Source organism: Prionailurus bengalensis, chromosome B1, assembly GCF_016509475.1.
Source record: "Prionailurus bengalensis isolate Pbe53 chromosome B1, Fcat_Pben_1.1_paternal_pri, whole genome shotgun sequence".
Taxonomy (NCBI): Eukaryota; Metazoa; Chordata; class Mammalia; order Carnivora; family Felidae; genus Prionailurus; species Prionailurus bengalensis.
This window is the reverse complement of record NC_057344.1, coordinates 28,172,469-28,195,612: the sequence shown is the minus strand read 5'-3', so window position 1 is coordinate 28,195,612 and position 23,144 is coordinate 28,172,469. Positions and strand designations below refer to the sequence as shown.

The 23,144-nt window shown below is 44.0% G+C and overlaps 1 protein-coding gene and 1 long non-coding RNA gene across 12 annotated transcripts in view; one reads left to right on the top strand and one right to left on the bottom strand.

The window, feature by feature from the left end:
• RBPMS (RNA binding protein, mRNA processing factor) overlaps positions 1 to 20,987 on the bottom strand; it is a 173,605-nt gene extending 152,618 nt beyond the window's left edge. For 2 of the 11 annotated variants that reach the window (XR_006294278.1, XR_006294279.1), the window contains exon 1: positions 19,932 to 20,537. Coding sequence is in view for 6 of the 11 variants with exons in the window: in XM_043560750.1 (XP_043416685.1) it covers positions 19,932 to 19,997 (66 nt within the window). In the remaining 5 variants the exon portion in view is untranslated. Of the gene's footprint in view, positions 1 to 19,931 lie in introns of all 11 variants that reach the window. The other 9 variants (XR_006294271.1, XR_006294273.1, XR_006294277.1 and 6 more) reach the window with 6 other exon arrangements.
• On the top strand, positions 20,704 to 22,160 carry LOC122471791. Its single transcript, XR_006294282.1, has 2 exons — positions 20,704 to 20,796; positions 21,056 to 22,160. It is a non-coding gene; the product is annotated as an uncharacterized LOC122471791 (long non-coding RNA).
• Positions 22,161 to 23,144: the final 984 nt, after the last annotated feature.

Genomic DNA, 23,144 nt, shown 5'->3' with positions numbered 1-23,144 from the left:
AGGTCATGATCTCAAGGTTCTGGAGTTTGAGCCCTACATGGGACTATGAGCTGACAGTGCAGAGCCTGCTTGGGCTTTTCTGCCCCCCCCCCCCCAAATAAATGAATAAATTTTTTAAAATACAGTAATTAAGACTCCTACTTGAACAGCCTAGGAGAAGATACAAGCAAGGAGTAAAGACATGGCTTGTCAAGAGGATAGGAGACTTGCTTTCCCCAAGCTGGTTTCCATCCTCCAAAGGGGACACTTGACATCCATCTCTTTACTTTCACAAATAAATTTGGCAACTGTGGCCTGTAAGAAATAAGACCACTATCTATACAGGTTGGAGGGGATTACGCGGCCTTCATAATTCTATTAAGAAAATTGCAATGTAATTGTTATCAAATAAGGTTTCCTGACAATCTACACCATATAACATCTTGTGATCAGGTGCTGGAAGTATACAAGAGTAGAATTTTATATATGTGTGTGTATACATTTTTAAAATCACCTAGAATGTAATCTCTGCTAGAATCTCAAGTCTCCACAATAGCAAGACCCTTAGTTTTGTCCATTGATTATCCCCCACTGCCTACTGTGTGTCCAGTACTATTTGCTGAATAGTCTTAAAAAAAAAAAAAATGAGCTCAACATCCAAACATACATAGATACGCAGGAAAGGACATAAGTACATATACTAGGTAGCACATTCAGTAGCTAAGTCAGAGACTGACATAATCGTCCTATGGAAGGGAAAACCACAGGGTAAGCCTGGAAGGAAAAAAAAGTAAGTGCACGGAGAGGACAGAAGAGTGCATTCTAGCCACCAGAGGATCAGGGACTTGGAGGTAGAACACCTTTATAAGAACACAGCACCCAAAAGGTGGTAACAACTTAAAAGTTCATCAACTGAATGAATGAATGAACAAAATGTGGTATAGATCCATGCAAAGGAAATGCTATTCAGCCATAAAAAGGAACAAAGTACTCGAGGCACCTGGCTTGCTCAGCCAGTAGAGCAGGTAACTCCTGATCTCTGGGACATGAGTTTAAGCCCATAGGGCACAGAGAGGTCTTTAAAAAAAAAGAAAAAAAAAAAAAAAAGGGAACAAAGTGCCAATTCATGCTACAACATGGACGAACCCTAAAGTATCATGCTAAGTGAAATAAGTGAGACACAAAAGGCCACGCACTGTATTATTCTATCTGTATAAAATGTCCATAAATAGGCAAATCCATGGAGACAAAAAGCAGATTTGCAGCTGCCAGGGGCTGGGAGGCAGGGTTAATGAACACAGGTTTGGGTGTTTGGGTTTTTTTTTTTTTCCCTTGAGTGAGGGGAACAAAAATGTCCTAAGATTAGAGTCATGATGGTTATACAACTCTGAACACACCAAAATTACTGAATTAAGGGTGCATTTTAAGCTGTGAATTGTACCTCAACAAAGTTATTAAAAGAAAGAACACTAGACTAGCTGCTGGGCTGGAGGCTGAGGAGACTGTGCACACAGACGGAGAGCAGACAAGTTTGGAAATGCAGAGAAGGGCCTGAGCATGGGGAGCTTTGAATGTCAGCGAAAGAAATCTGGATCTTATCCGCTAAGGACAACAACAACAAAAAATAGAGGGGCCAGTGCTCTCCAGTCTTCAGAGCACTTTCATATACATTAGACCCTTTTGATCAAAGAATCTGCAAATGTTTTCAGATGCTGGCTGACTTACGGGAGTAACACATTTGGAAGAATCATCTGCCATGAGTGTCGAATGGACTAGGGATGTGAGAAAGGCAATGGAGGCTAGGGGTGTAATTCGGAGTCCAGACCAGGGGATGGAAAAGATGGAAAAGAGCAGACTACGGCGTGAAGTCCACGGCAACCCAGATTTTCGGGAACTAGAGATGCTATGTATAACTTGGTGACTCACCTCCTGGAAAAGAAGTTGCCACATTACTGATCACTGAGGATTTGGGCAAGTCCTGTATCTCAAATTCCTCTGTAAAAGCAGAATCCTAAGAGGCACTAGGTTCAAGAGACCCCTTGATCTCTTTGGAATATACTTCTCTGAAGAATATTCCTTCCAGACTGGCAATGAAGTTCAGCATAAGAGGACAGATTTTTGAACTAACTGCTATCGGTTCAAATTCAGGCTTCAGTATTTATTAGTGACCTAGACCAAGTTATTCACCTCTCTCTGAGCTTCAGGTCCTCACCTGTACATCAGAAATAATGGTGGTTGGTATCCACATGATAGAGTTAAGAACTAAATACAAGAAGCGATGTAAGCAAGGTCTAGAACAAAGTAAACAAGATCCCCTGGTTACCCAATTTTCTCACATCGGCTATATTTTTTAATTTTTTTTTTAACATTTATTTATTTTTGAGAGATAGAGACAGAGCATGAGCGGGGAAAGGGTGGAAAGAGAGGGAGACACAGAATCGGAAGCAGGCTCCAGGATCTGAGCTGTCAGCACAGAGCCCGATGTGGGGCTCAAACCCATGAACTGTGAGACCATGACCTGAGCTGAAGTCAGACACTTAACCGAGCCACCCAGGAGCCCAGAGCTATGCTTTACAGCACTTATCAATTTGTGAATCTATACTGACTTACGCTTTTATTTGCACAATACACACTTCCCCACTACAAAGAAAAGTTCCAGGAAGGTCAAGGACAATGTCTGTCTGCTGCCCACTGTATCACCAGGGTTCAATACTGCAGGAGGTCAGTATCTTTGGAATGACTCACCTAGGAATTCTACATTCAGTTTCTAAAGCCAAGAGACACTGTGACGGATAAACAGCCATGCTATCCTATCCAGAATAGCAGCAGGAAGACGCAAACAAGTATGGTCACGGAGTAAATAGCTGCATCAAGGAAGTGAAAGGGAGAATAGTCAAAGAGGAAAATGCTTTATTTTTCCAGATGCTAATCTGAACAGTCTATTGTAAGCCTAGTGGGGGGGAAAAAAAAAAGACTTACGATATTGGCATTGGGTTCTGCAGGTTGTAGATCTATCATCTATGGAACAGGCCCGGTTGGGGAAGCCAAGGACAACTGACAAATACAAGTTCTTTATAATATCCTGATCTTTATCATTTTCTTATTTATTCATCAAAAATTAACAGCCAATAAGGTTTCTCCTTGCCATATAAATACACCCACGTTCGTTCCCACCTCCATATACATATATGATAGTAATTCCTACCCCAGTGCCCATTTCTACCCATTTCAATCCTGCCAGGTGAACAAGGCTCAGCTCCTTCTTCCACAAAGCTTGTTTTACTCTAATCCACACTGATCTCTTTGAATTTCTAAGCCCGGTCTGTATTACGCAACTTGTCAATTTATATAGGAACTCGTATTATTTTCCCATTGTTTTCTGTGTTGACTAGGCCTTTCCAAGTAGGAAAGGAAGTCGGCAGGAAAACTGCTTTTCGGTAACCACCTCTACATCCCCACCAAACGGCCAACACAACGCTGGGTTCAAGGCCTGTCTTCAGCCAGGACTAATGACTGTACCCCAGGGGAGATGAACCTCTTCACTGAACAATGCTCCCTTCACCGACTCCTTCGCCAGCTGTCAACTGAAATCAAGGCCGCCAGGAAAAGAAGGCACGTTTTTATTTGCAAAAGACTTTCCAGCTCCTTTGAGAAAGGCATTACATGCATATAAATTCAGTGTTTCATGACCTCCATGGGAATTTACCCTGAAAGACTGTTAGATTCAACGCTAAATGAGATGCAAATTCCATTCATATGTAAGAGTCAGGATGAGTCAAGATTGAGGTTTCCATTACATCTGCTCGTTTCCTAGAGTCACACTCTAAGAACATGTGTGTAGGCTTTGTGGAGGGTGTGTGCTCTGCAGGAATGTTCTGTTAACAATTAAAGAGGCCTTGTGGGCTGACGTTGCCCTGCCTGTACAGGGAGACCTTAGCTTCACTCTTCAGATAGTGTGGGGTTCTGGCTACACTGTGGGCACCCAAAGTGAAAACCACCCCCGTGGGGAACATGAGGTGCCCTGGTGGCCACTTGGACCGAGGAATACTTGGAGTAACTTTGACACTGGAGCTTCAGACTCTCAAGTTAGAGAAGAGGAAAACATTCAAGCTAGTAGGTGCGCTGCACATTCCATCCACACCTAATAAAAGGCACGGTTTTAACTTTATAAAAAAGCTCCTTCCACGGATGTCCTCAGTTAGCTGTCCTCCAAAACTTCTGTCAAACTGACCGGTGTGTCCAAGAGTATCTCTATCCTCAAGAGCACCCCCACAATGTGACCAGAAAAGCAGAGATAGGTCAAATCTACCAGTTCTGAGGCACAGGCTTTCCACGGCATAACATCTCTGAAAACGAGATGCATTTTACAATTCAGTTTTTAACTGGCAGTGTTAGTGGTTCACCTGAAAAATGTTGGGAGTGATTCAGTGAAATTCTATGTACATGCACACAGAACAAAACATGTAGTACTGGCCTCATCTCTAGCCATGAAGTTTATAGCCAGCAATACAGATCAACGACCTAATACACAAAGATCACAAAGTCAACACTTTTCAATGTGTTCAACTGAACTCAAGAAGGACAGCTCCAGAAATGAAGCCTTTTAGTGCGTACAGCTGTACGAGAAACAATTGGGAGAGGTCTCAAAATGGGGTGGGGTTTTTTGTTGCTGTTAAAATCAATATGTAATATCTAAGTACAGATCAGACTGGAATATTAATTACGAATCACACAACACAAACATGGAAAAACTCCACTGTAGAGAAGCAACCTTTGAAACATTTAAAAACTTCAGGGGCAGGGGATGCAGGAAAAAGGGGCCTGCTGATAGTCTTGGTGGGAGTATAAATTAGTACAAGCTTTCTGAGATTTGGCAATAAACATCAAGTGTCTTAAAAAGAATGCATGCCCTTTGACCCAGAAATTCCAGTTCTAAGAGTTTAAGCTTAGGAAATCACGAAGGGTGCACCCACAGACTTAGCTAGGAGGCTGTACAGCACTGTTTATATCACAAAGCTGGAAACAAGCTCCAGGCTCAATAAGGAGTAGGTAAAATATATTAAGGCACATCCTTATGGCATAGTATGAAAAATTAAAAATGAGGCAGCAGGAAAAAAAAAAAAAAAAACGAGGCATAAGAAATGTACCCACTGGCACGCAAAGATGTTCATGACATAATGCGAAGTTTCAAAAAAAACTGAATGTAAACTTTCATAGTATGATCTCATCTTTGTTAAAATAGAGGGGAGTGTGCTTGTACAGTGAAAAAAGGACCTAAAGATACATACTAAAATATTAACACTAGTTGTGGAGAAAGGAATTAGTTTGTTGTTGTTGTTTCTTTACCTGCGTTTGCTGAGGGTGGGGGAAGGAGAGGAGGGGATAATGTGGGTGAGATTTATTCTCCGGTAAGAAAAAAATGAAAAGAAACTTGGGACACAATGTGATCCAATTAGGTGAACAAATTGGCTTAGGAATCTTAGAAAGAAGCTCAATCCTAAAAACCAAATAAATTAAAAATCCAATGGATTCATTACCATTATTTTATTTTAATCTCTAAAATAGAAACAATACATTACTGCCCTTCCTTTGAGGAATGTTGGGGGAACCGACTGGGCGAATTAAGTGCATAACAGGATTTAAAATATGCAAAAATATCCCAGGAGGAAACCTCTGTCGTACACTGAAGCTATGCTGTGGCCCAGTGCTGCAGAAGTGAGTACTACAAATCTCCAACACAGTGACAAAAAATTACATTAATATCCTAGTGCTCCCAACAAAGACAAACCACCTCAGGACTTTACAAGGAACAATACACTTACTCTTTATCCCATCCCTATAGGAAACATTTCCTCTGAAAATTAATCCATTAGCAATGGGTAGGAAGGGGACGTATTTACAGCAGTCTTTCCAAGGGAACAGGATTGCAATTTCAGTTTGGAAAATCTAATGCATATTAGTTTTATGGAGAGATTTCAGAGAGCACTGGAATGAGTGGAAGGTCACATTAATGGATTTTTTCTTTAAGTTTATTTGTTTATTTGAGAGAGAGAAAGAGAGGAAAGAGCAAGCAGGACAGAGAGAGAATCCTAAGCAGGCTCTACATGGTCAGCACAGGGCCCAACGTGGGGCTCGAACCCAAAAACTATGAGATCAGGACCTGAGCCGAAGTCAGTAACTCAACAGATTGAGCCACTCAGGCACCCCCACACTAATGGATTTCTATGCCTGGGTCTCCTGTACAGAGGACTATCCAAGCTTTGCCTGGGCTACCTTTATTAAGGAATAAGGAAAACAACACTTTTATTGTTGACTTCGGGATAAGCTCACACCAATAGATTTCTCTGCATAACCATGACCCATGATATACCACAAAAGATATAAAAAAGCAATTTTCATGTTGATTAAAGGTCTGTAGAGCTTTTGGAATGGAGAGGAAAGGGACAGTTGCTAGTTAAAACTTCCCAAATATGTATTTGCCCAAATCGGAAACTCACAATATCCCAAAGCCCATAAGCATTTCTGAGGCTGCTCCCTCCCCACTGACTTTTGTTTTTGTTTTTAAGATACAGAGTCAGCAGGCTGGGTGCACTATGACCAAATGGCAACAGATGCTGGTCTTGCAGAGGGCAAGACACTTCCCTTTGATCATCCAAGAACACGGAGAGAATGCACAAACATCCCTGGATCAGGCCATTTTCACTTTGCTTCAAGGTTTACCAAGTAGTTGCAGGAATGAGAAGAGTTACAGAAAAAGCCGTTCCTTCACCCAGTAAAATCAGATACACTCCACTCCTGAGGAATCCATCTAAACTAAGAACTAACCTATGTAAAGTATGCCAGCTTGGGAATGTTTAGTATCAGTCACCATGCTTGGAAGGCTGATGCAGAAACAGTTCTCAAGGCAAAGAATTCCAGTGCCCTGTGTTGCATAGTTATAAGCAGCTTAAAGGGAGAGGGGTAGATGATCACTGGTAGCTTTATCTTTTCTTTGTAGAAATACAAGTGATGGTACCATAGATAAGTGGAAAATAGCAGATACTTTAAAAATGAAAAACATATGCCAAATGTATATTGTACTTAAGCCTCCAAAAGAACCTAAGGCAGTGCAGATCTCCACATCTGTAAATGAGTAACACTACAACAGTAACCTTTCTCAAAAGTTTATGTATTAAGAAAATGAGAAAACCTACCAACACCTCAGCCTGGAATTCTCCATGAGAATAATTCTTCCCTGTAAGCCCTGGAATTTACAACAATCAGGTCTGTTTTAAACGATACTACACCCCTTAATTCATAATTAAGATACAGTGTTCCAACACATTTACTACATGAACAAAGCCCTTTCACACAGGGATCAGAGGAGCAGCTTGAACCTTCTCTCTGCTGTTCCACTAAGTTATCTGGTGCTGTGAACCATCTCTCTACCCTTAGCACACCAGTACCCACCAAATACATCAGCAGGCCTTTCTAAAAATATAGTTAAAAATATAAAGCCCCAAAATAGTGATGTAACAAACAATGTTCTTTGAAAAGATGTGTCTGTCGTTCTCAAGTGTTCTGAAAACTAAACCACAAAACCATTTTCAACAAAGTGTGTGTTTCTAATTATTAGTGGGAAGATTTATATTCCTGGAAAAAAAACAATGGTACGCCTGGAAAAGAAGTTCACTGCAACAAGTCAGCAAGAATTTGTAAAAGCAAAATAATTTTGATAAGACATAACTACTTCGTTAGCAATAAAAATCCAGGATCCTGCTGTACAAATCGTGATCTAATGAGCAGTCACTTTAAAGCTAGGTGAGGGAGCATTCCAAAACAGGGGCAAGGCCCCACATTTCTTCACACGGGCCCCGCTATCTAATGCGGCAATGATTACAAATCCCCTATTAGACAAGAGGCAGAAGTCACTAGCTATTACTGGGTCATCCCTTCAGACTTAGAAAAACACGAACAGTTAACACAGTAATTCAAATCTTTATTTATAAACCCGCTTTTACTTACGGAGACATAGATCATACAAAAATTGTTTCTCCCCCTTTCCTCATTCTCTTTCTGCATTTTGCTGGTGGTGGTTTTTCAAGAGTCCAGATTAAAGGTGAATGTCACACTGCGTGTAATTCTGCCTAACCTGATCCCTTCTTGCCTCTTGGAGGTACGAAGCCACACTATCCCAAAGAGCCACCCCAGGCCCTACTCTTAAACCGCTCTGGCACTCAGAGCAGGTACCGCCTGGCACCTGGGACACTTGGGAGGGCAAGCAGGCAAGGGATCTTCTCCTTCCACCCCTCCCCCATGAGGATGGCTAAAGCAGAGATTCATTTCCTAGCTCAGGTTTTCTGCATAACCCCTCCTCAAAACACAAAGACTCAGGATGGGCCTTAAAAAGTCCTTTTGTTTAGAGAGGGTCATTTCCTGCCGTTAGCTCACACCCAGAAACTCCCACCCATTTCTCAAGGGGAAGCACTGACTTTCTTAGTAAAAAACAACAACAAAGCAAAACAAAATTTCAGGCTTAAAACCACCTCCCCCCCTCCCCAACCCCGATGGAACTGGGCTAGCAAGCCCCCAACAACAGCATTCTATACCAGGATTCAGAAACGGAAGGGGAACGAAGCAGAAACACTGGAGTGGAGTTATGATTCTTCTGAGGCACGGCAGGCGTTATCTGTCCTATCCCCAAAATTTAGCTGAGGAAAGGAGTTTAAATGTCTACGCAAGCAGCTTAAAGACTTGTCCTAGGTCCCTCAGCAAATAAAAAAAATGTTTTAATTAAAAAAAAAAAAAAGTAAAGTATCGATTTGGTCAAGAACTAATAAGAGTATTTATATATCATTGTCTCTAAGACCAATAGACCATATATGATGGTTAAATTTAAGAAAGTTTTTCAAGGTCAAGCATTAGGACACAAATGCCATAAATGGGGATAAATCCAACGGCCTGCATTTTCATCAGTGCATTAGTATGCTCAATTAACAGGCGGTCTGATGACCAAAGTAATGATGGCTTACATTTTTTCTTCCTGCAATGTCATCTGTTCTGCTTTACGGTGAATAAAAAACAGTTTTGAGTCCGTAAGGCTGCCAAGTAGGTAGAAATTGTGTTTCCAGGTTGCCTCCTCCATACAGGTTCACAAAGCCCAGATTAGGCTGTCCCTCATGGCAACCCATACAGGTGCTTAAAGGCTGGATTCGTCCAGCTAAAGCCTGTGTTATCCTGAGCTATGCCCTTTGTAGGCAAAAGGAGGAAAGCATATTGAGCTTGGGGCTAGACTAAATCAAAGGACCGAGTGCTAAGTCTATCTCCAGATCAATTCCACCTGGGTTATTAACAGTAACCCTTAACAACCCCACAGACAACTGCGGAACGGGAATCCAATTCATCCTGCCCTACTTTTACTTATCACCCCATGTGAGGCCCACATCTCACTCCTGGGTCTATGGAATTAGGTGCTAGGTTTCCATTCTAACTGGACAAAGGCAAGGATTCCTTTATGCGTGCAAAACTGCTACGAAGTACCCCCCACCAAGGACCTAATCACTTACCATCTAAAATTTCTGGCTTAGAAACTAATATAAGACTGTTAACTAGCTGGAATTAAAATAAAAACTTTATAAATTTCTGGCTTAAAAGCAGGTGCTGACTTTCTGATATAATTAAGTGGTGATAGGCATCCAGAAATGATCTTGAAGGTAGTAATAATTAAAATGTAATTCAAAACTGCTGGAAAACATTTAGGACTACGGGATACATTGCACAGGCCTCAAGTTTGACTGGTTCATTCGTATTCCAGTCATTTAACAAATTTATTGGGCAGTTCCAGGCATTGTCATAGACATTGAGAGTTACAGCCTTAACAAGACAGAGCTCCCTGCTGCCTAGGAGTAACATTCCAGGGGTAGAAGACAAGTACATAAGGTAGTAACAGTGAATAAAAATTAGCTGGAAAATAAAAGAGGGATAGGGTAGTGATTGGGAATGTGGGTACTTTAAACTTAGAGATCAAAAGACTTCTCTGGGTAACATCTGAACTGAGATCTCCATGAATGACAAGGATGCTGCTGCCTCATAAATATCTGAATGTAGGGGTTTTTCAGGCAGACAGGATAGCACGCACAAAGGCCCTGAGGCAGGAACAAGTTTGGCAAGTAGGAGATACCTAAATAAGGCCCAAGCAGCTGAAGCATAATGAATGAGTCTGTGATTCCTGGTAGATGAGGTCAGAAACCAGCAGGGCCCAGATCACATGAACCTCGTGCACCACTGGAAAAATTTTAAGCTCTTACCCACTGGCAGTAAAACTTCAGACAAATTACTTAATCTCTCAAGAGCCTCAGTTTCTTATTCCTAAACCATGGGATGATAACACCTCATTTGGTTTGTTCAAGTACAGCATTTAAAAAAAGTAGACACGACTCCATAAATGCTTAATGTGCAAAAAATCCATTCAGGCTTTTACAAGTTTGATTATCTTTGGATATGCACCTGATCAACTCGCCAATTTTCTTACACCTATTAAGACAGAAAAGGAAATTTTTGCAACAAAAATGATCTCCATGTTCGTTAGCTCTAACAGTTCCTTTGCTCATCACTGGGAAAGGGCTAGGAGGCTCTGGAAGAGAAAGAATGGGGCTTAGAGTGGAGGGGGGAAAGGCGGAATCAGACCAGTGACTTGGCCTGGTAAGCGGCCTACCGGACTCCAGTACTTCAGGTATTCCCTTCTGTTGATAAGCAAGGCCCTGAGGAGAAGTAATCACCAACGTTTTCAGTCTCCAGTCACCCAGCATCCCTGAGCAGGCACAGGACGGAAGTGTGCACGCGTGCGCGTCAAAGTGTGAGAGAGACAGAGACCCCTTATCCAGCCCCCAAACACATCCTGTTGGCTTAAAGGGATACAGTATTTAAAAACAGATGCCTCTTTGGAAACTCACACATTTTTAAGTCCTGTAAATCACACATGCTGGGTAAAGTAATTACACTTCTGTAGCACTTCCCCTCTGCGCACAATGGAAATTCTGGTACTTCTGTAATGAGGTAGCACTTTCTGTGCTATACCTTCTCCCAGGAGGCCTCCACTGCCCATCCTATAGGTGGGCAGGAGAGAAATTCTCACAAAACAGAATCCTGTGGATTCAAGCAAAGCCATTTTTTTTTTTTTTTTTAAATCTCTAGGCTTTCTCTTAGGATAATGTTGGCCACCTACCTGCAGACCTAAGGAGTCAGGAAGAGCAGGGGAACATCATTTAAAAATCGACTCAGGAGAAACAAAGGAGTTGAGGGTACAAACTGGTCTCTTACTTGCATGGATGTGTGAGATGTACCTCAATTTTCAGACTCCCAGATTTCTCATACCTTTGCAAAATCGCAGGGGCCCACAGGACTGAGGTAGGCTGCTTCAGCATTCCTTCTGCATTTTAAATTTGTGTAACAATACTCTATTACACCCTGGAATTTGGAACTATCTTCCTGGTGTGACTGGCATTTATTACGGCTATTTCCTTGTTTCCTCCAGCATTCTACATTAACGTGCATCATAATGGGTGCAGCAGGGTTAAAACCTATGGGAAATACAAACTCAGGTGGTTGTTTTTCTTAAAATTCCTAGACCACCTTTCTTTCTTCAAGGGTGGACACTTTCTCCAAGTGAGCAGCAAGGGCAGCAGACTTTTAGGAAAGCACTAAATGAATCAGTAGAAAATATGACCCAGAGAAGAGGGGAGTTCAAGGATCTGCCAAAAGGCTCACCTTACTCCCTACCCAAATAAATTCCCCCCCTCCGCCAAAAAAAAAAAAAAAAAAAAAAAACTTGAGGAAATTTTTTCTTACAAAAACACAAGCATCTTTATCAGTCCCAAACCCATCTACAAATCTTAGGGTAGCTTGATTTTCCCCTCTCGTCGAGGCACAGGGTTGGAAAAAGAAAAATTGGAGGAGTCAAAGTCCCGGAATTAATGCAAACTGTAGAGGAAAACAATTTCCAGAGACAACTGATGAAAGCCAAAACAACAACAAAAAAGTGTATGGGAAATACTATATATGCCTAGGTTTTTCTAAGCTCCCTTCCCACACTCAGGTTTTCGAATGGATAAGCACGCTGAACACTATTATGTTATAACCTAGGCAGATACAGAATGCACTTTTATGTCCCTAAAAGTGCTTTAAAATATTTTGCTTCAATTTTTCCTGCAAATTTCCAGCTCCCCTCCCTCCAAATTTTTTGTTTTTATATACCTTTGAGAAAGTCAACTTTCTCTGTTGTTGCCCATCCTTACGAGGTTCCCCAGGAACCAGAGTCCCCCACCTCTCCAATTTTCCAGGTGCTCATTCTCATCACCCCCCTTTTCAATTACCGGCCATGTACTCGAACTGTTCTGAAAATTGTCGAGAACAGACCTCTCCTCTGCATCTCAAACCCATGTTCACCTCCTCGTGGCCTTTTCTTCCTTCTCCCCACCTGTCAACCCCTCAATCTGCTGTTTCAACAAATACAACCACCATTTAGCTGGGGGTCCAAGGTGGTCCAAAAGAGAAACTCAAGAGGCTTCCCGAATGAAACTCCCAGTCTTCCCTCTGCTGACAGTTAACTGAGGCCTCTGAACACCTCGGGCTGAATCACCACTGTCAGCCACCAACTCGAGACTAGGACTTTGCAGTACCAGCCTCTTCCCAAACCTGTTGCAGCTTCTTTGCCACTGTGAAGTCCCAGAATGCCAGGTCCCTGCTACGCCGCAGGGCAACTCCAATCACAGAGTGGATTCGATGTCCTGGCCTGGAAGGCCAGCTCCTCCACCTTCTCTCCCACCAAAGCCTCCCCTGCCTCCAGCTTCATCCTTAACTTCCATTCCTCTCCCTGCCATGCCTTGTTTGCTCCCCCCAAAAGTTCTTTTAAGCCTCTGTGTCTTCATACAGGCCAATCTCCCCCGCCACAGTCTCAACCCCTTCCTCATGTGGCAAATTCTTGAGAATCTGAGCTCAAATGTCACCTCTCTGACACAACCCCTCCACCCTCTTTTCCTTGCAGTGTTCACTGTGTTCCCAACTCTCACTCCATGTGAACCCCATGCTTCGTTCTACCTGTTTACACAGGGTCACCATTTCCACCACACCCTGGAGCAGCCGAGCAGCAGAAACCAGCTCTCCTAGCCCCTGGCACCCTCAGAACCTGCACTTAGAGTCCCCTCCCCATAAAAAGACCTCCCCCAGCTCACCAGGAGGGTAAAATAATGTAGTGTGTGTATAAAGTGGCCAGTACCTGGTAAATAATGCAGAAGTCAGCAATTATGATTTCCTGCGTGAATACATTAAAAAGATTTCTGAGAATTTCAAAAAATCAAATATTCCAGTATTTTTGTATCAGCAAAAAAAAAAAAAAAAAAAAAAAAAAAAAAAAAAAAAGGACAAACCAGGCAACTTCACCGTCATTAGCTCAAACCTGCAACCCTCCGCCAGGATGCAGTCTTGCCCTATCCCAATGCACTGACGGGGTTTCAAATATTCTCCCAATACTCTCTGAAGACAGGGATGTAAGTGCAAGGAGTCGTTACCCAAGTTATCCCCACATATCTGATCAACTCATCCCCATCAAGGGATGACATCCTCCTCTCAACAGCATCAATTTAAATACCTGCTCCTAGCTGGCCTCAAGCCCACTGAGCCATGCAGCCACTTTTGCTCTAGCTATTATTAAGGTTCATTCCCCTCATTCCTTCTTAAGTTTTTTCTTTGACCAAAGCAAGCACTGTTCAAGAGGAACATTTGCATTCCCTTTCCCCTTCCCCCAGGCAGACACTAAGGTGCCAAATGAAACTGAACACAAACATTCCAAAGTGGCTGTCACACAGAGCAGGCTTGTTTGGGAACACAGGGAGCTCCGTGCTCTTGCACCTAACCAAAGCTTCCAGAAGTCTGCGTCCAAAAGGTCAACTTGAGTTTCACCGCACAAACCAAATGCTAATGGTGAAAACCCAAACGCACCCCAGAATGAGCAGGCCCGCGGAGGCTGTCACATGTACCAGGCACGCTCACCTGTGCACTCCAGTGGAGGCTGTGGACGGCAGGTGGAGATAGGTAATTTGCCAGCTGCTCCATCCACAACTTCCCTAAATCCCCAGTAGGCAACGGACCTCAGTACTAAACGTGTGGCTGCTTATTAACAGCTCACCTATACACAGTTATCATCACCAACCCTACCAATGAGGATATTTCACGTTTGCAAACTATGTGTTTATAAAGAATCATATATGCATATACGTGTAAGTATTGTGTGTGGTATTTACTGGTACTGGGGTACGATCTTTTGGTAGGTGCTGAGTGCTGGGAATACTGTGATAAGATGGCATCGATCTTCTTTAAAAAATTACATGAAAACAGGTAATGATCCAGGAGTTAAATGAAGAGAACAAAGTAACTCCTACTGGAATTCTGAGAAAACCATTTCTTTGGAATGGAACATTCAGGTGATGGTAGCCTGCACAATGTAGGCTGAAACTTGGCTCCTGCCTTGAAAGCAGCTCAGGCTAGATCAAGAGGGAAAAGATGGCTGAAGCAAATAGTTTATGGAGCACAGGGGTACATTAGGGCAATCCTGAATGTCAAGTTTGGACTCTGCTATACAGAGAACAGATCAGTGCCGAAGGACCCATCAGAGGACCGAGCAGTACAGAAGGACAGATTAAGACAGCATGTTAGAACAAGGAGAGCAGCTAAACATCACTAAAATGAGCCAGGATAAAAGGAATGAGGGAGATAAATACTACAAAGAAAGGCTACAAGGAAAAGAAGAGTCTGGGTTCCTGCAGCAAGACTTGTGAGCAAAACAAAACAGTTTTGTGACACCTACAGATATGGCAAAAAAAATTTAACAAAATAGTCAACGAAAAAGACATTTGTTTTTTGTTGTTTTGTTGCAATTTCATTCACATGTTCATTTTAGAAAGTCTAGAAAGCACAGAAAAGCACTGGCAAGTAAATAAAAATTATCTGCGATCCACCAGATAATTTTTGTTGTATTCTGTTTTTTACCTATTCAGGGTTTTGGGGGGGGTTTATTTAAGAATTGGCATCACATAGGGCGCCCTGGGTAGCTCAGTTGGTTAAGCATCGGGATCTCAGGGTTTCGAGTTCAAGCCTAGCATTGGGCTCCGCGTTGGGGATGAAGCCTACTTAAAACAAAAAAAAAAAATTAAAATGTAGTCAGAAGCTGAAGAAAAAGACAGTTTCTCCCATACTGCCTTCAGAGGGAGTATGGCAATGCAGACAAACTAATTCCACATTTCTGGCCACTAGAACTGTAAGAATGCACTTGTTGCTTTGAGCCACCAAATAAATAAATAAATAAATAAATAAATAAATAAATAAATCTGCATATACATATATATTCTTTAAAAACATTGCTTTTCATGGCTACCTAATATTCTCTTTCAGAAATTATACCGTGACTTACTTAGCAATCTCCTTGGATAAGACATAGAAGAATCTTTAAGAATGTTCCCTACCGTAAGTAACAAATTGATGAACATATTTTGACATGGAACACCAAAGTCCTCCAGAAAGCTGCATGGGTTTGTATCACTGCTGCAAATCCGCACGTGCCCACTTACTGCACCATCACCAACACTGAACACTGTCCTCGAAGCACAAATTACCCTGAGCCTATGAAAATCATCTCTCTACCCTATCAAATCTCTACCCTATCAAATGATCCATCCAACAAACAAATGCCATGGAAACAAAGACTGCACAAGAGCACGAGGGTGTAGGAGGGAAATTTTAAGACCACTTCTGGAAAAATAGTAATTCAGAAGTGCATGCCATATTTGCGATGTTCACGGACACTTTACTAGGAAATCTTCACGTTTTCATTGAAAACACTATCACCAAACCCTATTCCAGGGCTGCATTAGATCTGATTTGAAGTAACAGACTCCAAATGTGGATAAACTGTATAAAACCATTCTGCACTTTGTCCAAGTCATAACGTAGACTAATCTTAACACCCGATTGAAAACCTGAGGTTGCCACACACTGATATGATACCCTTTCTGTGTGCCAATTAGAGGAACAAGTTTTCCTTCATGACCCCAATATTTGGGCAAGATTACTAAGCACTTTCTTTTTAAGGTATTTTTTTAAGTAATTTCTATACTCAACGTGGGGCTTGAACTCACGACCCCGTGATCAAGGGTTCCAAGCTCTTCTGACTGAGCCAGTCAGGCGCTCCACTAAGCACTTTAAAAGGAAAGAGGTGGGGCGCCTGGGTGGCGCAGTCGGTTAAGCGTCCGACTTCAGCCAGGTCACGATCTCGCGGTCCGTGAGTTCGAGCCCCGCGTCGGGCTCTGGGCTGATGGCTCGGAGCCTGGAGCCTGTTTCCAATTCTGTGTCTCCCTCTCTCTCTGCCCCTCCCCCGTTCATGCTCTGTCTCTCTCTGTCCCAAAAATAAATAAACTAAACGTTGAAAAAAAAAAAAAATTTAAAAGGAAAGAGGTAAAGATTTGTATTCGCTTGTAAAGAACCAACTTTACAGGATTCCTGCCCAACATCTGCCAAACATCTTTTCAGTCATTTATCCAACAATGCCAAGTTTTTTGCTTTTCTAGTTTTAAGTACAAGTTCAGATCAATTTAAGGAAAAATTGCTCTTTGACACCAGGGCCTCAACATAATAAAACACCTTTTAGAAAGGATTTGTGATCAGTCTGAAAAATACTACATGACCTGGATAAAAGTAAAAATAAAACCAAATTACAGATTTATCTGATTTCAAAAACAAAAACAAAACCTATTTTGAAAGTGATCAAAAATTTCTATTTACTACCAGATAAAGTCTTGATATATAAAAACTCAAGACAAATAATTGAGTCTATTATATATACATTAACTTTAATAAAGTCTATTCCAGTATAAACTGCCAAAGGTGTTTAAAGACAATATTACCTAGTCCAAAATTACATGCAAATTCTAGGAATTATTTTACTAACTGAAAAATGATATAAGAAATTACCTAACGCCCTATACATAAGCCTTACAAATCTCAGATCCCAGTAAGATTTTGACAACTGGCTTTTCTTTAATGGGACATCTTGCAGAGAAATACACATGTATAGCACACTATAATCCAGAAAGCCAGATGTATTATCTCTGTCACAGCTAGCCAAAGCTGAAAAAGAATTTTTCCTCAAAGCTTTAAATACTATCCAAAGCAGAAGTCTATGTCCTGTCCAAGTTCTCAAACTTCCAACCCCAAAAAGCTGCAAAAATTCTCCTAAATCCTGGACCGTTCAGTCTACACAGTCGGAACCAAATAAGTGTTTCGGCGTCACTTATTTTAGAGTAAGCTTTAAAAGCTCTCAAACAGGGCTAACATGTACTGGAAGAGAAGAGGAACGCATTTAAAAAAATAGAAAAAAAAACCCTTGGATTCTCTAAAGTGGTAGAGAAAGCCTAAATTACTCTTATGTTCTAGGAAATAAACTACTTTCTCTTAATGATGATTGGACTTGGCTTTTCCAAGCCATCTCAATGGCCACCAGAAACAACAAAACACATTTTTCCCCTCTCTTGTCATTATGTGTATATACATTTTATATGTGTGTGTTCTGTTTATGAGAGTCCTCAGCCAAGGCTTTTAAATGTGTTGGAGAACAAATTGCTGATCGCTGGGTGGGCAGGGAAAGGGTCCAGTGCGGTGGTTTTGTATAATGCTGAGCACATTAATGGGACTCACCAAATACCATATTTATTTTACTTGTGGTTTTCAGGGTTAGAAAGAAAGAAAGAAAAAAAAAAGAGGTTAGAGTTTATCAAAAACAAAACAAACTCAAAACAGGGAATTAGGGCAAAATTACCTGGATCATTCAAGGCCTATTTACTTTCTTTTCCTGAATTTTTAACATTATAAACCTTCTCTCTTCATGGCGTATCTGTCTTTACACTCCACCTCTTCTACGAGTTGGGTTCTGAAATCTTCCTAACTGACCACTTAGTTTTAAAACAACTGTCCTGCCAAAACTTACACGTCCTCAAGCCACATGCCATTCCCACCTGAAAAGGGACATTGTCAGGGCAACGGAACAGGTAAGAGGCAGTAACTGCACTAAGTTCACCTGTGGTTCTGTGCTTGCACACCTCACACATTAAGGCGCCCCAGGAACAGGGCCGACACCTCAGTCCTGGTGGCAGTGAGGCCGAGATGGGTTAAGTAAAAGAAATTTGACATTTCTCTCAATTTTATCAAGTACGTTATGGTTTTGGAACATATAAACCTCTTTTTTTGCTACCACCAGAAGCCAAAAAGCCTTTGGTTTGACTGGTTAACCTTTCCATTTGGCAAGTATTCTCAATGGGGTGAACAGAGAAAGATGGTTCCACACAATACATCCGTACCCTTAGAAATAAACAGACTGCCCATCTAAGTGAAATAGAGAAAGGTTTCTGAAGTAATTGGTGTGTTAGGTGAATTAGATACAGCAACTCCTTAGAAGCACACTGGTCATTTTTTAAATTTTATTTCAGTGGTAGGGAAAATAAATGGCAAAGGAGCCCGAAAGATTCAAGAAAAACTGGAACTCAATTCAAGCCTCCATCTCTTTGAAAAGGAAGGAGGAAGGTCAGTAGTTGTAAAGAACTAGCATGTAAATAACACTTGCCAAAATAATAGGTTAAAATAAAATGCAATTATCCTCAGGTGTGAAGGCAATTTTCAGCTTACTGCAATTCAGGTGGGTTGCCCCCATACAACTGTGCTGAGAGTAAAATCTTGTGTTTTGCATTGATTTGCATGGTCTTCATTTTAAACGTTCCCTTTTCACAAGTGGACAATGAAGGCTTACCCTCACTAAATTAAATCCTCCCCAACATTCGGTTTCACTATCAGAATCTTAGTTGGCACGCAACACATTATCTCCATAATAATCTCAACCTCCTAATCAGTTTACCATTCTGTAGACTTCATATACTGGGACACAACACTTGTAAGAATGCTTTACGGTTCATGTCTACATGCATACTTTCTTGCATCTACACACACACACAAGTTCTTTTTAGAACGTTTAAGAACTCAGCTATGTGGGATCTTCAAAAGTAGGCGAAAAAAATATTGTTTCTTGGACTCCAGATAAATGGCTTTGTTCCTGCAGGTACGTTAATCGGATACCACAGATACCTAACTACAAAATTCTGAAACCCACAGTTACCGAATTTTGTTTCTACCAAAGGAACGCTCCGCAGCCGCAAGTTTTAATGTTGTTACGGACGCATCACATAAAATTTACGCTCAGAAGTCAAAGTCCTATTAAAACAGCCTCGATGATCGTTTGGTGAATTGTAAAGTTTTAAACTCTTTTATTTTGCTCCCCGCAGCCGCATCGCCCCTAAATTTACAAAACCTAATCATCCAGATTCGGGGTCTTTGACTCACCAGAGAAGAATGCAGCTGATGAGTTATCTATTAATTCGAAATGCCTCGGCTGGAAAGATATTTCACCGAGAACTTTTAACACTGAAGGGGGGGTGGGGGGCGGAGAAGGTAGGGAACAGAAGGTGTCTCTTGACGAGAACTCGCCCCGAGTTCCTTCCTTACACCACACAAACACACCCCACAACTTCCAGCCCGGGTCGCAGAATTAAGAACTGACCCTCCGGGTCCCAGTAAACGGAGGTTACCCAGGAGCCAGCTCTCGATTCCGCTTTTAAAATCCTACGCAAACAAAGCTGAGCATTATACTTACTAAAGTCTCCGAAAAGTCCTTAAAGTTACGCAATTTTTGGAACCCACAAAAACTCGCTCTCCGAAGAGAGCCCCTCTCGGGGCCACAATTTGGGGCTGTGCCTCGCGACAAGGGCAATTCCCAAACCCTCGGCTGCGGCGCCCCGGGGCCGGCCGGCCGCACTCTGGAGAAAGCCCGCGCGTCTGGCGCCCCAGGTCGTACCCCCCGCCGCACCGAGCCCCCTCAGTACCTCTTCCTCCTGAAGGTTGGCCTCGTTCGGGGTGTTCTCCTTCTCGGCTTTGCCGCCGTTGTTCATCTTCCCGGTCCTTCCTCGCCGGGCAGGGCTGGGGCGCGGGGCTGGGCGAGGGCGCGCTCGCCCACTTTTCCCTTCCCCGGGCGCCGGGGCTCCCTCGGACGGGCGCCGCGGGCTGCGGGGGCTGGAGCCGGGGCACCGGCGGCTCGGACTCCCGCGGCGAGGCGAGACTGCGGCGGCGGGCGACCCAGGAAGTGCGAGGGAGAGACGGGGCAGGGCGAGGCGCGGGCCGACTGGGAAGGGGACGGAGACAATCGGGACCCGGGAGGGAGACCTGGAGAGGGAGGGCGGGCGCAAGGGAAGGAAGGAAGGAAGAAAGGATGGGGCGAGGGCGCGCGTCCCAGGAGGGAGCCCAGAGAGTCGGGGAGGTGGCCGAGTAGGGGCTGGGGGCGGCCGCTGCCCGAGCCTAGCGGGGGCCGGAGGGAGGGGGCGAGGGGTGCCCAGACCGAAGGAGGAGGAGGAGGTGCGGGGCGCGGGCCACGGCTGGGACGCTGGGACCCGGAGAGCCGCTGAGTGCGCGCTCCAGGCAGGCTCTGGGAAGTACGGGATCCAAGCAGCTCCCTTTCTCTCTCTTTCCTCCCTCCCCTCTCTCCTCCCTCTCCTCCTCCTCCTCCTCCCCCCTCCTCCCTCCCTAGACGAGGGCCGCCGGGTTTAGCCCAGAGGGACGGGACGCGGGACTGAGAAGCCCCCCGCGGGAGGAGGGGCTGCGCCGGGGGCGGCTGCCCCGCGGCCGGATGGCGCGCGCCGGGGAGGGGCCGCGGGCGGCAGGCGGAAGCGGCCGACCCCAGCCCCCAACTCCGCGGTAGGTCGGAGGGCGAGGGCCGAGGCGGGGGAGGGAAGGAGGCCGGGTCCTCCAGCTCCCTCGCGCCCCCGTGGGCCCCGGTGGCCGGGCCGGGCCGGAGTTGGCGAACTCGCGTGGCGGTGCGCGCCAGCTTGGAGAGGGGCTTCGGGGAGCCAGGCCGGGCCAGCGCGACGCCCGGGAAGTGTGATGGGCTACTGCCGTGGGCTTGCTTCCCGCGGGGATTCGCACCCCTATCCCTAAGCCTGCCCCTCCTTTTCAGTACCGGCTTACACCCATTTCCTGCCTTCCTAGTTGGCAGCTTGAGATGACAGGATGCGAGGGAACGAGCGACGTCCTGGGGCCCCCCGCTCCCGGCCAGCGTTTTCAGGACACAGCTTCAAACCCCCCGCCAACGCCGGGTCCTCCCAAACCTTCCAGCCTCCCCGCACCGGCCGTCGCTCTCCGCGAGGCTTTACGGGCCCCTGCTCAGGCTCCTCTCACCGCCTTTATCAGGCCGTTCTGGAATTATTTGTTTACCTGGCTGCCTCCCTTACTCTTCTGGAGAGCCTCCCTGCTAGACTACACCGTGCCCTGTTTATCTTTATAATCCCACGGCCATTTAAGTACGCTACCTGGTATATAGGAAGCAATCAGTAAATATTTGTTGGCTAAGTGAATGTTCCTCAAGCCCGCCGAACTGGAGGCCAACACAGATGATCTTCAGAGAGGGTCAAAGCAGCTTGAAGAAGGAAGAGGGCTCAGCATTCTGGGAGGTCAGCACAGCACGCCTGTTTATGCACCAACCTCGGAAGGACTGTGGGTTTCTGTTTCCTCACCTGTGAAATGGGAATAGTTCCAGTTACCTCCCAGGGGGTTGCAATCAGAGGGCATTACAGGTTGGTACAGCTACAGCACCCAGCATCCATTCCTGCCCAGTTTAAGTCGGCAGTACATGGAACCTAACATTATTAAGGAAATTTCCACTTTTCCGGGGTCATAGAGAGCTTCTCCATTCCTGTATCATAAACACAAATTTTAAACTGCTTATATCAGTAGGTTCTCCCTCACTTCCCATGCCCAGGCATTCTCTCACACAGCATGCTGTTCCTTTCCAGCACAGCACCAATCACAATTTCTAATTATTGGCTTGCTTCACTGTTTATCTCTCTCTGCCCCTTACCACCCCCCCCCCCCCCCCAGCATTCTTCACCCTATACTGGTTTAAGTGCTGCTAGGAGTGGGGTGGGGCTGGGGGTGAAGATAAGACTCCTGCTTTTAGGGAGTTTAAACTGGTGTCCTAGAGACAAGATACCCAAAACAACTCCAGGGATTCTGGTTGAAATTGTAGAAAGCAAAGACAAGACTTGTGTTCAGAACATGGTGACCAAAAAAAAAAAAAAAGAGAGAGTGGTAATAATTCGATTTACCTATTGGATTTTCCTTGGGTTGGGGGATAGGGGGAGTCGGAAGATTTTGATAGATTTAATTGCTGTCCTGATGTCATGTCTCTATGGGAGAAAATGTGTATGTTGGATGAAAATAAACCAAGAATCTCGAAATTGCAATGGGAGTTCGGAAGAGGCAAGGGCCACAATTAATCTGGAAACTTGGACAGCCCAGTCCATTCCCAATCCCTCCCTCAGTTACATAAGGAACCACGAGGGGGCAATGTCTTCCTGATCAATGGCTGAGTGGTGGTCTTGGCCCCTGTGCCTCCGATACTGCCGGCACTTTGCCCTCCTTGGCCAGTGCCTGTTACTGAATACACTCCACAGAAAGATATTGTCTTTCTGGAGCCTGGCAAAGGCCCAAGAAAAATGACAATTGATCTAGTCATTGATGGTTCCAGTCAGACTCCACTTATGAGTAGGTGGAAGATGTTGTAGGATTCCAGGATGCTGGGAGAACCTCCCCTACCCCCACCCAGGGAAATGTGGCTTAATTCCAAATGTAGAACCTGATTCCTTTGTCTTTAAGCCAAGCCAGCACTTTGTCCATTGTTAACAGTTAAAAACCTCTGGGATAAAAAATGAAAATACGGGCAATGAGAGAATCTTGATTTGTTCATTGTTGTGTTCCCAACATCTAGATAGTGCCTCATGCATAGTAGGCATTCAGTAATTATTTTTGAATGAATGAACACATTAAATCTTACCAGATCTTGATTCTCAGGCATGAATGACATCATCAGATCCTTCCAAGACCCTGCAGAAGGGTCTGAATTAGTGGAGGCGTCTCAGCATGGAGAGCCCCCACGAGGGCACTAGCAGAGTCATGGTAGTGATCTTTAGTCGTTATTTTGCAGGGGGAGACCCTAGGTAGAGAACATTTGTGGAGACAACTGATGAGATCTCAAAAATAAAAAATCC